We start from the raw sequence: 19,079 nt of genomic DNA, 5'->3' as shown, positions 1-19,079 counted from the left end.
TGTGTGAATTTCAGTCGGGACCATGCTGAACTTCAATAAAAGCGACAATTCGAAGCAATTTCGCGATTTCATTGTAACGAGGGATTACCATATTTCCTCGAGTAATAGCCACACTGTTTATGAAGAAAACCTGAGGATTCACTTTTCCGCGGAGCATGCGGCTTACCAATCACCACGATCGGCAGCATGATTCCAGCGGTTTACAAGACAGAGATAACGTCTTCGCGCGAAAATACCATCTGTGAAGATTTCATTTGTATGGAGAATCGTGTTCTCGATCTGGTTATTTGCTATGTTATTTATGCGCAACGTGATGATTGGCTGTATATGTGCTCTGCGGGAAAGCAGACGCAAGGGCCTTGTTCATAAATGGTGCGGCTATTACTCGAGTAAATGTGGAACTGTAAAGTGCTCAGTTTCAATGTCTACAAAAAAAGGGCAGAAAAAACAGTCTCACTTCCACCATTTAATGGACCTCCAAATCAAAAGTACTTCATCAGGGGTTCCCCCAGGATTTGTTCCACTTCTAAGATGACCTCCTGGCACAACTGTTCCACCTCCGTGCTCTCGTCTGCAAGAAAAAAGAAAACGGGCGTTCCATCAGAGACGATCCGCTGCGTCAGCTGCTGTTCCTAGCATGCTGACATAAAGCTACGTAACATTCTACCGTAAAATACCGGGAGGGCAGCCACTCAAAACTGAGAGGTAATCGGGGAAAAATCCGGGATGGGCGCTTGTCCGGTAATCAATTTTACATGTAAAGTACTGTGCATATTTTCTCATATCTTACCCATTTGGGAATAGACACTTAGTGTGGAATAGGCATATGCACAGTATTCTACGATAGGCTCAAATAACTAAAAGAATGTGCAATTTGAAAAATTAGAAAAAAAAAAAAAACATTATTTGTCTAGACAACTGATGTATCCAATGTTAAGGAAGGACATAAAACTAAATTTCAAATTTGTTTTAAAAAACTAATTTTTCAAATTTGAGGTTTTCGGTTTTAGAAACTAATTATACACCTTTACACTAAATTTGGTAACCATAAGCCAAATAGTTACGTTGATAGAAAATATTTTCAACACATTGTGAGGCAGTAACAAACTAAAGGAGTTCAATGTATGAATGCATTTTTCTCAGTTCCACATTCATACAAAGGAATCTTGTCTTCAAAGGTAAAAGTATCCTATTACAACAATCAAGATGTTTCTGAACTGAAACTTACTGGGGAATTGGGCTATCTACTTCTTTTTTTTTTTAACTTTAACTCCTCACTGACAAAAAAATAAGTTTATTTGCGTCAATGGCAGGGTGCGCCCTCTCCTCGCAGCTCTGACCTTGAATGTCTCGTGTTATTGGCGCGCTGATGGACATGCAGCGCCATGAGGTGGCGGTCGTTGAAACTGGCGCGCAGCGGCCAATGGGAGCCTCATCGACGCGCGTCAGCCAATAAGTCAGGAGCCGAAATTTATCAGCTTTACTCCACTGCTTTGGGATCGGGGAAACTAAGTGTCGTTTGGTTAGGATGTTTGCATGGTTTCATAGCTGGGAGGTGGCTTCACTTGGAGAAAGGATTTAAGGTGCCGTCTGGCACGGCTTCAAAGCTGATGATGTTGGCTCGCTCCATGGGACAGTTAATGCTCTCGCATCAAAACTAGATAGCCCAAAGTCCCACATCCCCCACTTTATGTTCAAGCAGTCAAAATGGTGCTTCATAGCTTCATTTGCATACCATAGATTTCTTAATGACGTGCAGCACATCTTATGCAAGTATGTAAACTTGTCCTAGAGAGCTGAAAGTTTGCACAATACACCTGCGTCTGATGTTAAATCTCCCCTGCAAATTTAATTCTGATCACTCAAGTAGTTGAGAAGCTCACTAGCCAGTGTCCACCCTTTTAAGAAAAGATTATTTTAAAAAATGTTCAGCCTTTCCACTCTGTGAAGAAGGAAGAGCAGCGGAGCTGTAGCTTCTGTTCTTGGCAGTGGCTTTCCAGGCAAGTGATCTGCTCTTCTTTCGCAAGGGACTCTGAAGCACTCGATGCAGTGGAACTTTAGGCGATAGCGGCTTCGCGGCGGTTGCGGAAACATTCGCGCTGCTACGCACGCCACCGCTCGTTCCGCTTCCTCTCATCATCCTCCGAATAGAGTTCCTGTATAGGCTCCCTATGGGAGCCAGAGCTGCGCATCTGTTTTTCACGTGCCGCCGCGCCACTATTCGCCGAGATCCGATCACACGAGGAGCCAGATCAAATGCTGCGCAGGAAAGCAGACGTCGCACGCGCCCCGGCGTGCGACGTCTGCTTTCAAGGAGCGCGCCGCGCACCTCGAATGCGCGGCGCTGCTACTCGCCAAATTCAGTCATGTGAAGAGCTGGATCAGCATGCCGTGCAGGAAAGACGGCGCTACGGGGATGAACGCACAACTCTGGCCCTTAACAGCTCTGTAAAATTACAGGACGACGCTCAAGACTGCTTAAATGTAGGAAGACAAAAGCATTCCGAGGAATTCTCACCTTCCATGAGCTCGGCCAGGAAAGGGACGGCCTCCGGAAGCAACACCAGGTAGTCGTCTCCCAGTTTGCGGACGGCCTCGCGGAATGCCAGCAGCGTGACATGCCTCACCTGTAACCGCAGTCACACGCAACAACACGTCTTACGAGGTAACCTCAAGTTTCTCGCTGTTGTGGACCAAACCAACTACTGTAATATCCCGAGACAGCCCACCTAAAATCGAAAGCAAATCGACTAAAAAAAAAAAGAAGTAAGCTAACTTTCGACGTGCGATGAAAAAAGTTGAAAAGTGCTAGTTTTAGATTCTGTGAGCTGTGAAACTTGTGATCGCAGAGAGGAGCGATCAACCGAATTCGACCGTCGTTCCCAGTCGGCAATGTTCGCTTATCTGCCGCTGTGCCTAACTAACACCACTTCTGCCAAGGCTGCCATTGGCCATGGCCCTGCCATGGCTAGAAATAAGCTATCTTTCGGTGCTTCGAAGAAACTAGCAAATCATGCCAAAATTATGGGTGGGTTATCTTTTGGGGCGGGGCACCTCTTGGTATAAAACGACACTAGCCTGGTAGCTCAGTTCTTTGGGCCAAAATTTAATTTTAGTCTGGGATGTTTTATGCTCTCGCAAAGCCCGAAAAAGACTGCCAGGGTTGGGCTGTGCTCCTGGTTGTTCGGTCTTTGTGCGGCAACTTTGGACCTCAAGTTGCCGAACAAATGCCAGATCTAGCTTTCACTGCTTGTTCTTCGGTTTGTGCGTGGCATCTTTGGTTCGAGTCTGGCACTTCGGCAGTTTTTTTTGGCAAGCCAGAGAAAAGCCATAAACGCCAGACAAAGGCACTCCGGAACTAAATGACGCACTGGAACAAAAACATAATCACCAAGCTACGCATATAGGATAGCCAAGCTTGTGTCAAGTTAGGCTTTTTCTTTGGCGTGCCAGCTAAGTATACACTAGAAGTCGACGCCCGCGAGATGAGATTAACGCCGAACTCTCCGAAAAGACTGACGAGCACGATTGAATCCTCAAAACAGGTTCCCCGTCACTGGGGGCCTCTCGTTTTTGTCAGCGACTTTCAGCAAGCAAGTTTGACAAAATGCATTGAAACTTAGTATTTGACTCCAACAAAACTGGCATTTAAAGGCATCTATTTTACGTCAACAACATGTAAAACAATGTCAATAAAAAGGTGTAAAAAAGTAACCAGGGATTTGCAAAAAGAAATTGCGGGAAAGGCATTATACAGTAAGCATGAGATCAGGGTCTGCATTCATATCAACATCTGCGGTCATTTACGCGAGACATACGAAATAAGGCATAACACACGCCGAATAGTTGCCGACGCAACTTTCAATGTCGTTTCACAGCGGTAGATGAAAACACTATTCGACGTACATCCATTAGTGCATTTCTGTGGACTTCCCCAGAAGAAATGTCCCGGCAAATCTCTCGCGAGACTCGTATTTTCGGATATTGTACCAGTGAGGCTGGGATTCAAGGTGCTTCTTGTATCCCAGCCACAATCACGCCGCTCCTACATCATAAAAAGACACAGTACTCGCTTTAGACAGAACGACGGAAGTATCTGCAGACGTATCTCGAGCACATTCGGAGTGCATCTGCTTCATGCACATGTGCGCTTCAAACATGTCTACTTCGAGTGGTACACTCAGTGTCAGGAGATCGTTACGGTATCATTTCACTCAGTCGTGAGTCGCTCCGGCAAGTCCGACGCTGGAAAGCGCTTCTCGCACGTTTGGTCGGGCGCGTTGACCAAACCCAGCGTCGACCGTCAACGCTGGATTCTATGCGCACCGCCGTGGTCGAAGTGTCGTTGCCCTAAGTGCAGCTCGTTTAGCGACTGGGTACCCCAAAGCCGCGAGAGGAGTGCGCAGTACCAGTAGTACCTTCGTGGAAGAGTGCCTCATCTGGCAGAGCAGCTTCTGGTGCCACTCCTTGCGAGACGAGTCATCGCAGCCGGCCGCGAAATATGCCAAGCACGGCACCAGCGTCTCCTCGGCGCGCTCCCTGCAGACCTCCTCTCCGCCGAGGACGTTCTCGAGCTGCAAGGGTCGCGACAGATCAAATATTAACCCGCGATCGGAACACACTTAAAAGATGGACTACTCTCATTTGAGACAGCTGCTAGTGCATGCAAAAAGCAGTGTCAAACAGACCCTTAAAAAAATCTGAGCAATCTAGCGGCAGTCTTGAGAGCGGGCGGCGATGGGAGAACGAGACAACGTAACTTCGAGTGCCCTCGACCTTGTGAACCGAAGGCGACGTACGAGGACCGACTTGCTAAAATCAACTGGCCCCGTTTTTCGCCCCACACTTTTGAAGACGTTTGCTTTTCTTGGTGCGCAGAAGCTGCATAGTGCTGCCGTCAGAGCGTCGGACTTGGCTCTGAACAGGGTGTAGAGGCAGACTTTCAAAAGTGGTCTATTAAAGCGTGCAGTTTCTTGTCGAGAGGGCAAATGTAAAGGCTGGTTCACACATTCGCAGTTGAGTCTGGCCAACTGCATCGCACCTGCTTGCGACTGCTTACGACAGGATTAAAGCTCCGCAATAAAATTCTCGATGCACGTCCCTTATAAGCACCCAATGACCGCTGTTGCGCAAATGCACCATACAAGTGTCACGAGCGAGTGCTGCGTCGCCATTTCCTTCAGACGGTTGCACGGCGCTACTCGTGAGGCAAACGCGTCCGAGGGCTTTAGACGACACGACACGGTGGTGCCTTCTGTCGGGTGGCCTTGCCTACTTCTGGTTTGTAAATATTTTCTAATTCTTTTGCCATGTTGAAATAATTCTGAAAACGTTATAAATTGACACCTTCTCATAGACAGTGCATATATTTGATGTTGCAAATACTGCGTTGTGTTCCTGACTGCTCTCGTGTGCACGTTGGGGACGAACCAACACAGTCAAAGGACGTAACGATACACATTTACTTTAGAACGAAACCAACTAAAACGGGACAACGACCTTTCGCGAATGTCAGCTAGCAGGAGATCCTGAAACGTTTGTGCCGGTGTCGTATTGGTGGGTGCATCGAACAAGCTACAATGTGGTGTGTTCAATGTTGAAGACAGAAGAGATGGTGCAACCAAATTCGTTCTTAGCTGAAAATGTTCTCAACATCGAACACGCTACAACTGCAATACCTGCTGCCTGGTTTGGGAAATGTATGCAGACCGGAAGTAGGCCTGAGCTATCCAACAGTTGGAAGCAGAGTGTCATCCAGTTATGAGCAGTCACAAGCAACTGCCATGCAACGTGATTTGCAACATGGTCGCGTAATGCAAATATTAAGGGAATTTCCAACCTTGCGTCGTTGCTATCTTTGTATATTTTGCCGTGGTGCCGGCTTGGTACATTTTGTTTCGTTTAATCGTAAAAGAGAGCGCAAAAATGTCGGAGAACTTGAGTCATAGCTGCCCGATGACCTTGCACTGACGGTGATTGTGAAACACGGCCAGAACACTGTGCGGTTCCTACGGAACATTTCACGAAAGGGGCACAACATTGTTTTCCTTTCAGTAATTGCATTTACGTGTGCGGACACTGAACACATAGCATGCCTTCTGGCAAATAACATAGACAAACAAAACAAAGGCCTGCAATCATACATCTAAATAACAACTCGTATCTTCCCTGTTTATTCGAGCAAATGGTCTTTGCTCGAGGTCATTGCTGGAGTGGCTATACTGAAAAATAATAACATGTAAAAAAAAACAAAAACAACCAATATTTAAACAAAGAAAAAAAAAAAAAGCAAGAGTTGATTTTATTGGTTATGAACCAGGAAAATAAAAATTTCAATTATTTATGCGAGCAATATTAAGGTCATCTGCCAGCACGTACGCACCACCATTTCTGCCGGCGGATGTCACCCAGAGCCAATCCAAAGCCAAATGGCTTCGTACCTGGTCTATGAGGGGCTTGAGGAAGACGGCCGACCTCTCGCGGATCAGGAAGCCCTGTCCTCCATGCTTGAAGCAGTTGGTCAGCGTGCCCAAGAGGTGCTTGAGAAGCTGGCAGCACTTGGACTCATCCTCAAAGAACGTCTCCTCTGAAGAATGCAGCAAACGCGCAATTGTAGGTACGACCTCTAGGTGTCCCGCCGCTGGCGTGTGTAGATTGTTTGATAGTCCAGCCTTGCTAAGGCGTGTTCGAGGTTACCAGACTATCTTTTGAAGCGTGGCTGCTTGCAAACTTGTAAAGAAAGTAAAAAAAAAGAAGAAAAAAGAAAAAGCATTTCTGAGCTATTCTAGGCAATCCAGGGACTACTTATTTATCGATTTACACGTAACACAATACTAACATAGGTAAGGTGTTACACAATGGAAGTGCTTCCTATCGGGCTTCGTGAGGACAACAAAAAATGTCGTTACCGATGGCTGTCGTGTGGCCACTCGTTGGCACCAGGACCTTGTCAAACTAACTCGTTCTTAACTGTTCCAAGAAAGAGCTATCATCTGCCAAGACCTCATAAAATTTGGTTTGTACAAGTTGGTTTGTACAGGCGACACATTGCAGGGATTTCAACCTCTCGAGCCATCGTCGCCGCTACGGAAAAACCATTGTCTCCGCTATTGGGACGAGGCCATAGTCAAGTTTTCCAGTCGGCCGCGCAGCAAAGAGAGAGAAGAGAGGGGAGCCCCAGCATCCCGCCACTAAAGACGCGACAAAAGGAGTCTTTTGTGTTGTCTGCTTCAAACACTTGTTTTCAAACGTTACTCGCGTTATGCGAAATTCCACTTTGGCAGTAACCAGTTACTACGTGTAATGTTGGATGCTTTTAGAAACTTCCACTGCGCTTACCCACTTACTTCACGGAGCACTGGTGGCGGTCGTCGGCGGGATTCGCAATGCCAGCCACGATGGCTACGAGAATTACCCACGGCGCACCTCCATCCCTAGGTATGAGACGGCACTACTCCACCCGCACAGCGCGACCGTGCTACGGCTATTGCTTTCGTTTTGTTTTTTTAACCACGAAAAGACATACCCATTTGGCATCACTCTGCTACACAGCATCGGCAGTGGGGTGCCTTATCGCGGGCAGGCACTGCAAAGTCTACTGCACAGAAACGCATAAAAAGACAGCAAACCTGTCTTAGAGCTGTTGGTCTCGGCCAGGACATCGGCTGCGTGTTTTGTGAAGACGCTCGCAAACAGAACGAAGAGGCTCTTGAGGGTCTCCGACAGCCTGGAACCAAAACACATGTGTCATTCTCAACCCCAGTACTAATCACTCAGGATCTAAGCTGATTACGCGGAAACAGTGCGGCACTGCGAAAACAATGTTCGCCTATAAGTGGATAAGGGCAAGAGGGACCATCATCAAAAAGCAAAACGGCGTGCAAACGAACGAAGACAGAGAATAAGGAACTAAGCAAGGACAAGCGACGACTCTTTACTGAGGATTTAATAAAAAAAACTTTCAGCCTTTTCACTCTGGTGAAGAAGGAAGACCAGCGAAGCTGTACTATGGTGGGAATGAAGTAATGGCCGGCTGCAAGCTGGCAAGCCAAAGTGGAAAGGCTCGATAGGTTGTCGCTCATAGATGGCGGCAGCTGTCCAGAGTCCCGTGTCCTCATTTGTTCGCTGACGGACATGATCCCAGGGAAACTAGCCCTTAACAGCTCCGCAGTAAAATCATACAAGTAACAACAACCGTCGAGCCCGATTATGTCAAACCCGGGCATTTAGATATAGTGTCTATTTCAGACAATCAAAACATCCCCTTGAAAATGCCATCTCAAAATATAGGCACCTCGTGTGTCTGTATGGAACTTCACCAGCAGCGCAGTTCGATACATTGAACTGCGCACCCCACTCCTGGTAGGGAGGCTTTCCCCAAAAATTGTCGTCGCAGCACGGTTTGCGCGTGCCGAGGATAAATAACTGGCCATGTACAGCGAAAGGCGCAAAGAGGCAGAAGAGAAAAAATGATACACTGCCGCGACTCCTCAGCTGTCAAATGAAAAAACCGAGAAACGTCGCTGGCTAGTTGAACGTGGCGACAACGGTTGTGCATTCACACTTTGGATGCCTCGTTTGTCTTTGTATACCTTTTTCTTTAGCAGTTTTTGCTTTGCTGTTTTTTCTTTTGGCTGTCAATTTAGCCTTTTTTATTTTTACGGGCGAAGCTCCTTAGGGTCTAGCCTTGTCCGTCCGTCCGGCATTCGTGCTCACATAAAAAGAAAAAATGTTTGTGCAGTCGACAGGATTCGAACCTGTGCGGGGAGACCCCAATGGATTTCTAGTCTATCGCCTTAACCACTCGGCCACGACTGCGAGACGAGTAGGGAACTCTGAGATGTGGTATTAACTCAAGAGCTGGAGATGTCATGGATGAAACGTCGCATGTAGCCGCTCAACGTCTATACAGGAGAGGATGCTGCGGTCAAGTGCGTATATAATCGCATTAAACTTTGCATGCATTGGCTCAACGTTTATGGACGAGAAGGTGCTGCATGCTCAACTGCGTATATAACCACGATCCATACCACACATTCTCTTTCTGACGTGGACAGAACGGTAGAGATGCGTTCCCACGGCTTCTAGCGGATCCAAGCTGATCCGCTAGAAGAACCACTGGCCCTGCATTTCACAGACCATAAAGCAGTAATAATAAAGTCGAAACGCAACCCGGAACTCAGCACTACCTATGAGCAATAAAAAAAAAATCAGCACCATCAGCACTACCTATGAACAACAAAATCAGTATCATCAGCACCACCAGAGCTTCGCCCCAATCAACATCATTCACCACATGGAGATACGGTCATTTTTTGGTGTTGTTCACTAGACTTTTTCCTATAAATAAAGTTTTTTTTTCTTGCACATCCGCTCTTGCGTTTTTTTTTTTACTTTTTTTTTTATTTTCGCATTTTGTTGTTTGTGTAGCTAAGGTCACGGCCACGCGTGTGGCGGCGCCCGCGGTTCACACGCCTCGACACTCCATTTACCCCTAAGCTGAGAGTGTGGGGGAAGCTACGCGCTTGTCGGACCAATGACCCGTCTCCCTCTCGTCACCTGACTTGCACTCTGTGCATGGGTGTGGGCTGGGACATAATCGTGTGGCAAAAGACGGGCATGAGATTGGCCCAGCGAGCTTGGACCTTTCCACCTCGCCGCCGGGTTAGGGGCAAACGAAGTGTAGTAGCTCCCTCGCCATAATCGTGACTATGAGTGGAGTTGACTGCATTACTATTACCTTTCGGTGAGGTGGTAGAACGTCAGTACCCTGTCCTTGAGCCGATCGTCTTCTGGAACCGTGACCCAGTTGAAGATCTGCAAAGTCAGCGGAAGGGTCCTTCAGTCTGATTTCACGCACACTGGATCATCTTTGTCAGGTTTGCATTGTTAGTCAGCATTCCCATACAACACGAGTTCTCAAACTGCATACCTAGGATGGATGCTTGGGCGAGTTGGATATACATGTTGCAGGAGAAGCGCTAAAGTAGACTCGCTCACCCTCAGATTCACACTCACACTCACACCAGAAAAACGGTCACTCACGTCGCGCTGACTTTCAACTCAAATTGTATTTTCGTCTTCTTTCGTTTTTCTTTTACCCGTATCAAATGTCATCTCACTTCGTTCTCTTCTTTACAAAACCATTAGCAAATGTCTATCGCACATTACCTTCGAGAATCTAGATATAACAATTCTTTTTCCGTAAAAAGGAGTGACACCTGTGTTAGTAGTCCATCCATAACGCTTACGGAAAAAGAATTGTTATATCTAGATTCTCAAAGGTAATGTGCGATAGACATTGCTAATGGTTTTGTAAAGAAGAGAACGAAGTGAGATGACATTTGATACGGGTAAAAGAAAAACGAAAGAAGACGAAAATACAATTTGACTTGAAAGTCAGCGCGACGTGAGTGACCGTTTTTCTGGTGTGAGTGTGAATGTGAGGGTGAGCGAGTCTACTTTAGCGCTTCTCCTGCAACATGCATACCTGGGAATCCGGGGGTTTCCCAGAGTACCCTCAGGTGTTCCACGAGTTCCCAAATTTCCTCCAAAGTCACTCCCAAAAGCAAAGCACATCTTTCTTTTTCCAACTTGAACATTTTCTGAAGGTTTGAGAAACCCACTGATGCATAACTATGAGTAAATCACTCCACAGCATCTGAATCAGTTTTGAAAACCTGTAGGCTTCTGCACTGCTTTATTGCATCAGTGCCGAGATTGGGTTCCCCAGCCGTCAATCGAGAGCAATGGGGTTTCTCGAGATCAAAAGGCAAGGGAACCCAGGCCCTCTAAAGTAATGCCGTAGCTTTTCTTCCAAACGAAACTCAGACACCGCCTTCGCCAACAATAAATAAATTTGGCCGCCAAGGTTGCCAACTTCACTTCGCCTTCTAGTCTTCACGTGTTCATTATGAAACAAACAAATGAATAACTGGACGGAGCACTTACTCTGTAGAAGAATGGACGGAAGGTGACTTCAGAGAGCTTGAACGAAAGCGAGGTCACGACGCCCACGACATTGTCCTCAACCGCGTCCACGTCTTCCGCTGGCAACTGAAAACAAACGAAACAAAAGAACTTAACACCTTAAACGACAGACGCCGCACACTTGATAGTAAAAATTAACCCGAAGTAAACATTTATGTACTCTCTGTGAGCCAACTCGCTAACCAAAGGATCCTCGCGACGCGGAGAACACGTATGTGACACCTGTGCTTCTTCGTGTTGAAATTTCAACCGGTAGGCTCTCTAAAACTCCAGATGGTTACACCGCACATCTTTTCCTGTATGGTGAAAGTTTGTTGTAGTCACTTTATGTTACTATGAACCCCATTAACACAAATACTCAGCTATATGAACAAAATGTTACAAGGTGAACTGGATAATGTGCACATTTTTGTCTCATAATTACGAACGACTCACATCATGGATGTTTTTTTTTTGGTAGAATGGACGTGTTCAAATTAACCAGATGTGACTGTATGGCGAGTTGGTTAGTATGTATCCTCCAATGAGCAGAACACAATCTCCCGAGAGAGAAGGTACTCTCTCGCAAATGCCATTTTGATTTTACCTCTGTATGAGTCATCCTGTAGCTGAGGAGTTTGATCACCAATTCCTGCAGCTGCGGTAGGTGCCCCTTGAGGTCCGACTTCTCCACTGAAGAGATCAGATGGTTCAGGATGGTCATCAGGTGCCCCACTGCAACCTTGCAATAAAAAAAAAAACCGAAAACGTTAATACAGTCAAACCTCGACGTAACAAACTTCTACGTAACGAAACTCTCGATGTAACGAAGTACATAACCTTTTCTAACCGCAAGTGTATGCACGCCATGTATTTTTGACCTCTATGTAACGAAGTCCCGTTTGCTGAAATTTCTAGTTTTACGGACCATTCGGCACAGACTTCTGGGTCTCAAAGGAGATTTTGGGAAGCACATGCGCTGAAACGGGCCCCCAATAAAATGCAAAGGGTGAAATGGGCCGAATCTGACGAGTGGAGTGCACAGAACGGCCACTGAAGGACACTAGAGCCGCCGCCGTTTCTCTCGTCGGCTTCGTTCGCACTGCGTAGTTCTTTTCGAGGCCTAACTGAAAGCGTGCATTTCTCGTTGCCCTGGGCGATGGAGCCTTGAAGGCGATGAAGCCACCCCTCACAACGTCGACCTCGACGACTTTCTATACGCCGACTCTGCTGTCATATGCGACGGAGGAGCTGACCGACGAGGCAATAGCTAACGATGTTCGTGGGAACTCGCAAGACGGGGACGACATCAAGCCCGAGGAGCAAGACACCTGCGATGTGCCCAGTAACCGTGAAGTGGTGGACGCAATCAATGTCTTGAGGCGGTTCGCAAGCACGCAGCAAGACGAAGACGCGATGCAGGCCATCTGGCTATGCGAACATTGTGTGATGCCAATAATAATGCCAAGAGTGTTCCAGAAAAAGGTGACATACTACTTTCAACCGAAATAAAGACGTCCTCGGTGAGTTCTGTGCACCCGAGAAACATTTGTGAAAACCTTCTTTAGCATTAGCCCCGAATTTCTATGTAGCAAAATTTCAATGTAACGAAGTAAATTCCGAATTTTAGAGACTTCGTTACATCGAGATTTGACTGTAGTATTAAAAAAGTTAGGATATGTTTTCTGGAAATGCTGCTTCAAAAGGGAGAACTGTCGCTGAACGCTAGCGCAGTGTGCACATCTGTTGCCCATCATGCAGAGTGAAGATGTAGAGCTTGTCGGAAGCACGCATCATCTGCTTAGTGAGGCTCGAGGCAGCACGGTAACCAAACTATCCTAAAACACCCAACACGCGCTTGCGTTCCAATAGGCATTCATTCTTTACTTTTGAAACGTTTCGTGTCGAGCACTTGCCCCAGCACACTCCCGAGTCCCCCCGAGCAAAGCCGGACATTCTTTTGTAAGAGCCGCTTCCTCAAGATGACAGTGCAAAGCGGTGAAGCTTGATGCAAGGGCGCCGGTACAAAGTATGTTTGACAAGACCGTTGTGGCTGCTTTCAAGATGAGGTTCTGCCAGACCCCTATACTGCTCCTATACCGCTCATGGGACAAAAAAGACCTACACTAGCATGTAGCCTCCTGGTTTTCTGCTCTTGTGCCTAACAAATGCACATCCTAACTTTTTTTGTGAATATCTACAAATTTTGCACGAGCGCTGCTTGCTCAATATTTTGCGACAATTTGCTTAACAACAATGAGCTCAAAGAGTAAATAATCATTCTGAAACCTTTCTCAGTATTTGAAGTCTCGAACAACATGATAACCGCCCTACCTGGCTAAATTAATATTCAGCTCCCACCAAGTCCAGAGGCGGCTTCACACCACGGCACGCATGTAGCGCGGCGAAACTGCCTTCTCCTCGACCAAGCACGGACGTGCGAAGTAGCAAAGAGAATCTTGTGCTGCGGGAAAACTCACGGTGTTGTCCAAGGACGCAAATGAGTCCTCTATGGTGGGAACCAGGACGCGAAGTGGGACGTTTTGTCCCAGGTGCGCAGACACGGCGTCCAGACGCTGCCTGATGGCTGCCGCGTGAGTGCCGCCGTCGACGATGTTGGCGTACAACGAACAAACCTAAGAGAAAGAACACCGTCTTTCTTTGAACTGTTCTACGAAGAAACAGGACTCATTACAAATATTTGGACAAGATGAAATAAATACATGTGAGAATCTAAGGACTGGTGCACGGTACAGTCCTGAATAAATAACATTGCATACAACGTTCAAACACCGCCATGCTAAAGTTATGAAACTTACGATAGTGCCAAAGGGTAACCAATTAAGCTACTACTCACTTGCTCCGAATAAAGTCGGCAGTGAAGGTATGAAGGTAACGCAACTAAATTTTGGAAAGATTTACAGGTTAGGTCTCTAATGAATCAATTCGTCTTGCACTTGATTCTATCATACATAGTCCTTTCCAAGCACTCTATTGCTAAAAGTGTCCTTCAGTCATTGGTGAGCACAAACGTGCCGATCCAGAAAAACAAAATAAATTTCGTCGCTAGTCAAGAAAAAGCACATCTTAACCATCTAACAAGCTTTACGCAAACGGTAGTTGGCCATGCCATAGACAAACCTCGACAATGATGACCGTCAAGTAGGCACTCAGGAACGGTGACAGACTCTCAACAAGACGGTGAAGCGCAGTCACCACAGCCAGGGTCACAAGCTCTGGCCTGTTCACGGGTATCGAAGGACGAAAACACAAAAAACAGCATGTGAATGGCACCACCACAGGAACTGCATCCATACACCAGCAGTAAAGAACACCACTCAAAAATATCAACTAAACTGCAAGTTTTTTAAAAATTTGTTTCGCGGGCTTACACAGTAGGGGGAGAGATAATGGTGTGGCGCCCGACAAAGACTCTGCCCCCCTAAAGCTCAGCAGCTAAAGATAGTTACATAAGAAAAAGTCCACAAAACATGACACAATTTTTAAAAAAAGTCGAAGAACGGGAAACAAACAACAGAACATTCACTAGGTAAAAACACTATAAACTTCAGTAAATGTTAACCGTGCAAAAACTAAGAACCAAACAAAAAGAACTAGAACACAATCTTTGACTTGCAAGCAACAGCATATTCAGGTGACATAACAATGAAAATATATTTCTTTGAAATTGGCTAGGTATTTATACGGACCATGTTCTTGGTGCAATACACTATCCAGACGAAAATGCAATTTCACTGCCAACCAGGAACCTTCTGCAAGCCTTTTTAAAAGTAGGAAACTCTTTATCAAATTTAATGTTTAGATCTGTTCTACTATTCAGAGTTTTAGTTGTTTCAAAACTTCACGTTTGTCGGCCATAGTTGGTTCTTATTGCCGGCATCCTTCGCTTTGGGTTTTCAATCGAATATGCACTCGGGCTGTCTCTTGGTGTGGTGTGAAGTCTGTTTTTATGTATCCACTCTAAAAGTCTGAAGTAATCTACTTGGTCTGCCTTAAGTGTTTTACATTTGGTGAAGAGTAGCTGTGTCCTTGAATTTCTGGTATCTCCTTTATAATTTTAACATTTTCGTAGAAGTTTTTTTTTCTAAGGATAAGTTGATAGTCGAAAGCCTGTCTTGTCTGTTTGTCTTCAATGTCCCTCTTTCCTTGTCGTAAATAAGTTTATTATAGTTCACCATTGTCATTGTTCCCCAAAACATAATTAATTATGGAGTAAAATATGGGAGAATACGTTTGTTTTAACAAGGTAGGTATAAAATTTTATGTTTTATAAATGCTTCATCACCCAAGAAAAATCAGCTTTTAGTTTGTTTACATGACAACCAGGGGCTCCGGAAGTCAATTCTGATCAGGGGTGCGGGGGTCAAGGCTCAGATCCTTGCAGTGCAGATCCCCCCCAACTTTGAAGATCGTACGTGCGGAAAAACCGAAATGGAGGAAGCGACCTTTGTTTAGCCGAAATCTTTTCGGAGTAACAAAAAGAGGTCTTCAAAATCTCTAGCACGCAAGAGCGTTTCCGTGACCTCTTCTGTCACACCGAACAAAAGTACGAAAATGATTGACGGATGGCAGAAATGCTTTTCGCATCTACTATACCCGTTTTCACCTCAAGAACCATAGTAAAAAAAAGTTTGGCTTCTCGCAGAACATTACTAATTTTCCCCTTTATATAGTGAATCAAGATATGTGTAAGTGCATTTTAGATCAGATATATGTTATCTTATCAAGACGTACACGTTTCAAACCCCAAAAGTATCGCTTCTTCCTCTGACAAGCAAATATTGTATGAACTACAGTCGAGACCGGTTATAACGAAGTCGGTTATAACGAAATGGCGGCTACAGCGAAGCGATCACAATTTCCCATTCCCTTTTGCACTTCGTTATAAACGAAGTCGGTTATATCGATATAGCGGATATAGCGAAGTGATTTCCGATTCCCGTTGACTTCGTTATAGCCGGTCTCGACAGTACTTCGCGCGGCGAATGAACAATCCGCAAAACGTCCTTTTTTCCTGAGGTGAAAACGAGTATAGACGTCGTGCAGAAACTTCAAGGGGCGCCGCCCATGCTAGGCCAGCTCTGAACCCTCTCCGGCCATTATGGGATCAGTGCGCTTAATTGGCACGGTATTGGCATGGCCGAGCTTGAAAGAGCCAAAGTCAAAGTCAAATTTGGGGGTTTTACGTGCCAAACCTATGACGGGCATCTGGCACGCCCCAGCGGAGGACTGAGGATTAATTTCGACCACCTGGGGATCTTTTGACGTGCAACCGAAAGCTCGGTTACACGGCGCCTTCTCCGCAATAAGCCTCCGTCATATTGCGGGCACCTCAGTCGGGATTCGAACCCGCCACCTGGGGAACCGTAAGCCGGCGCTCTCGCCTCGGAGCCACCGAGGCGGCTCTTGAAAGAGCCGATCTCAAGCAAAACTCGTCAAAGAGAGTGTGCAGTCCCTCCAAGGACATATGCTCCGGACTGCTGTTTGTCGAAGCGCTCTGCCAGAGACCAATCTCTCGCGGGCAAGAGGTTTTGCGTTTGGGGAGGCTTATCCAGAGCCGGAGGGAGGCCTCCTTCCCGCCATCCTTTCCGATGACAAGGAATGGTAGAAAGGTGCCTTTCCTAAGCTGTCCCCGTCCTGCTGTGAGTGATTAAGATGTGACCAATACGCGCGCCTCAAGGCTGGCTCAGAAGAAACTTTACTCCAGCACTTAACAAGGGTATCAGCTTTACTACCAATTCTTGTTCAGACAAAACGTCGCTGTCCTTTCTTATTCCGCTTCAAGCTTGGAAGGCGCTGTAGCATGTTGCTCTGACTACATTAAGGGAGGGTTGTGGGTCAGCCTTCAGAGTCGGTGGGGGGCATGACCCCTACGAAAAAAACATGAGGGGGGCCGACGCCCCCCCTGCCTCCCCGGTTCCGGAGCCCCTGATGACAACTCCATAAAAGATCTTCAGTAAACCATAAACCCCAAAATTTGTTCTACCACTAACTCCAACAAAGTGCCTTCAAATATTAATTTAATAAAACTGTAGTCTTGCTTATTTACTGGTTTGCTAGTTATATACTTAGTTTCAATTGTAGTGTTTAAATGCATACACTTGTAACCATTTTGATAATTTTGAAAGGTACTCATCATCTAACTTTTTTCTATGCACTTTTTCGGCGCGTCAGCCCTCTGTCATCTGCATACACTATTAGTTCAGAAGAACCTGATATTGCCGCAATGTCATTAAAATATACGAGGAGTAATAGAGGCCCCCAAATTAAGCCTTGAGAAACGCCTTGTCACGTTTTCACTTTATTAAATGAATGGCCATTTACAGACACATATTGATAACGATACAAAATTATCTTTTCGTTAGTCTTAGTGTAACTCTTTATACACTCAAGCTTTTTTAACAGAATGTTGTGTTGCACAAAATCAGATGCTTTTCTTAAGTCCAAAAATAAACCAAGAGTGAACGATTCATTTTCAATATTTCCAACAATCTCATTCTTGCTGTCAATTAGTGCTTGTTCCGCAGGCTTGTCTTAAAATAGTGTACACAACCAAACCCACTTACAAAAGAACCGCACGCAAGTAAACTGCAAAGAGCCTAAGAAGTTCCCTCAACTTTGCTCCTACAATGAAACTTCACCACAGAAAAACTTCACTTCAAAGGAAATATCCTTTGATATTTGATATAGCGTTACGGTTTGCAATGCTCGGTCGGAGGAAGTTTCGGGCTGTTTCCGATGCACTGCAAGCACAACATGCTTGTGGGCTCCTTGGGTTAATCAGAACGACCGACACAATCCTGAATTTATTCGGGACCCGGGACATTGTGGCACCAGCTTTGTGGTGGCTCCCAAACCACAAAGCTGAGCTTCGTCGTTGGGGAGTCACCTGCGCGCACCTACTGTAACCTGCTGCAGTAGGCTACCCCTAGTCATTAGGCCAGCTGCTAACGCCATTGTTCTCTTTGCAGCAACGAGCAGACGTTGAGCTGTGTTCCCGCACGGTCCGGGCTCCGATTTCCGCTGTGCCACTAGTTTTATCTAGCTAATTACCATTAATTATGCAGAATTACAATTAAGCAGAATTAACTACGACTAAGCATGGCTTCTATCTGCTTTCTCGCGTTGTAATTTACACTTTATGCTGCCTCGGCTCTCGTGCGATGGCCTCGGCTCTCGTGGGATGCACAAAATATAGCCCTTGAACATATTCTACGTTAAACCACCGAACCAGCTCTACTGTGCAAAGGCTCGCCCGCACGTGACAGAACCGTCCCCGTGGTGAACTCACCTGTCCCTGTCTTGGAGCACGTCGAGGAAGAGCGGTATGAGACGGCCGAAATGGACGATGGTGGCAGTGGGCATGCTGTGGCACAGCTCGGCGAGGCAGAGGAGGGCGCTGCTCCGCAGCACCGAGTTCAGGTCCTCCGCTCCCAGGAGCTCCACCACAACGTCATACACCTGGACACCCCAAAACACGAGAGGGAATAAATGCCGACTGTACGGGGCGAGTCTCGAAAAAAAAAGTTATGGCGTTTGTTTCGACGCAAAAGCAAACTGCGCAACGCCGAACATTCAATCTCGGCCCCACAGATAGCGCCAGTGGTCTGGACCAGGGGTCAGAGTTCTACGGGTGGACATTACCCGACTAAAAAGTTACGAGCGATTTACGGAAATTTTCGACGAGAAAAAAGGTGGCTGACGGAGCTCGCGATGGGGACGAATGGCGTCATCCACTAATAAATGGGGCCCACTTTCTTGTAGGGAATTCGCGAAAATCGCTTGTAGCTTTTGGGCGAGATAATGACAAGCTTTGAAACATTGGCATCTGGTCCAGACTGGTGGCGCTACATTTGGGGTGTTGACCGAGCGTTTGGTGATGCACAGTTTATTTGTGCGCCCTGCGTAAAAAGAACTCGACTTCTTTCTAGGCGACGTATTTAGAGAGAGCAGTTTTCAGGGGTTAAACTTTTAAATTAAATTTGTAGAGGAGCAACAAACTTGCCACCCTGTCAACACGTTCCTGTAACTTTGGTCCTCAAGAAGTCGAGTCTCCTGCGAAACGTAGGCGGATACTTTTGAGGCTTCCT

At 46.3% G+C, this 19,079-nt stretch overlaps 1 protein-coding gene across 1 annotated transcript in view; it reads right to left on the bottom strand.

The window, feature by feature from the left end:
• Nucleotides 1-445: 445 nt before the first annotated feature.
• Nucleotides 446-19,079, bottom strand: part of LOC8032085 (HEAT repeat-containing protein 1) — a 97,713-nt gene continuing 79,079 nt past the window's right edge. The window contains exons 32-42 of the mRNA XM_029986846.4: nt 18,281-18,450; nt 14,110-14,209; nt 13,449-13,604; nt 11,576-11,710; nt 10,951-11,055; nt 9,740-9,816; nt 7,629-7,726; nt 6,441-6,586; nt 4,419-4,574; nt 2,519-2,627; nt 446-571 (exon numbers count right to left, since the gene is read on the bottom strand). Of these exons, the coding sequence (XP_029842706.2) occupies nt 483-571; nt 2,519-2,627; nt 4,419-4,574; nt 6,441-6,586; nt 7,629-7,726; nt 9,740-9,816; nt 10,951-11,055; nt 11,576-11,710; nt 13,449-13,604; nt 14,110-14,209; nt 18,281-18,450 (1,341 nt within the window). The 3' untranslated portion in view covers nt 446-482. The remainder of the gene's footprint in view (nt 572-2,518; nt 2,628-4,418; nt 4,575-6,440; nt 6,587-7,628; nt 7,727-9,739; nt 9,817-10,950; nt 11,056-11,575; nt 11,711-13,448; nt 13,605-14,109; nt 14,210-18,280; nt 18,451-19,079) is intronic.

Source organism: Ixodes scapularis, unplaced genomic scaffold (genome assembly GCF_016920785.2).
Source record: "Ixodes scapularis isolate PalLabHiFi unplaced genomic scaffold, ASM1692078v2 PGA_scaffold8__174_contigs__length_109621045, whole genome shotgun sequence".
NCBI classification, from domain to species: Eukaryota; Metazoa; Arthropoda; class Arachnida; order Ixodida; family Ixodidae; genus Ixodes; species Ixodes scapularis.
Note: the sequence above shows the minus strand (reverse complement) of the source record. Positions and strands in the feature narration are given on the sequence as shown.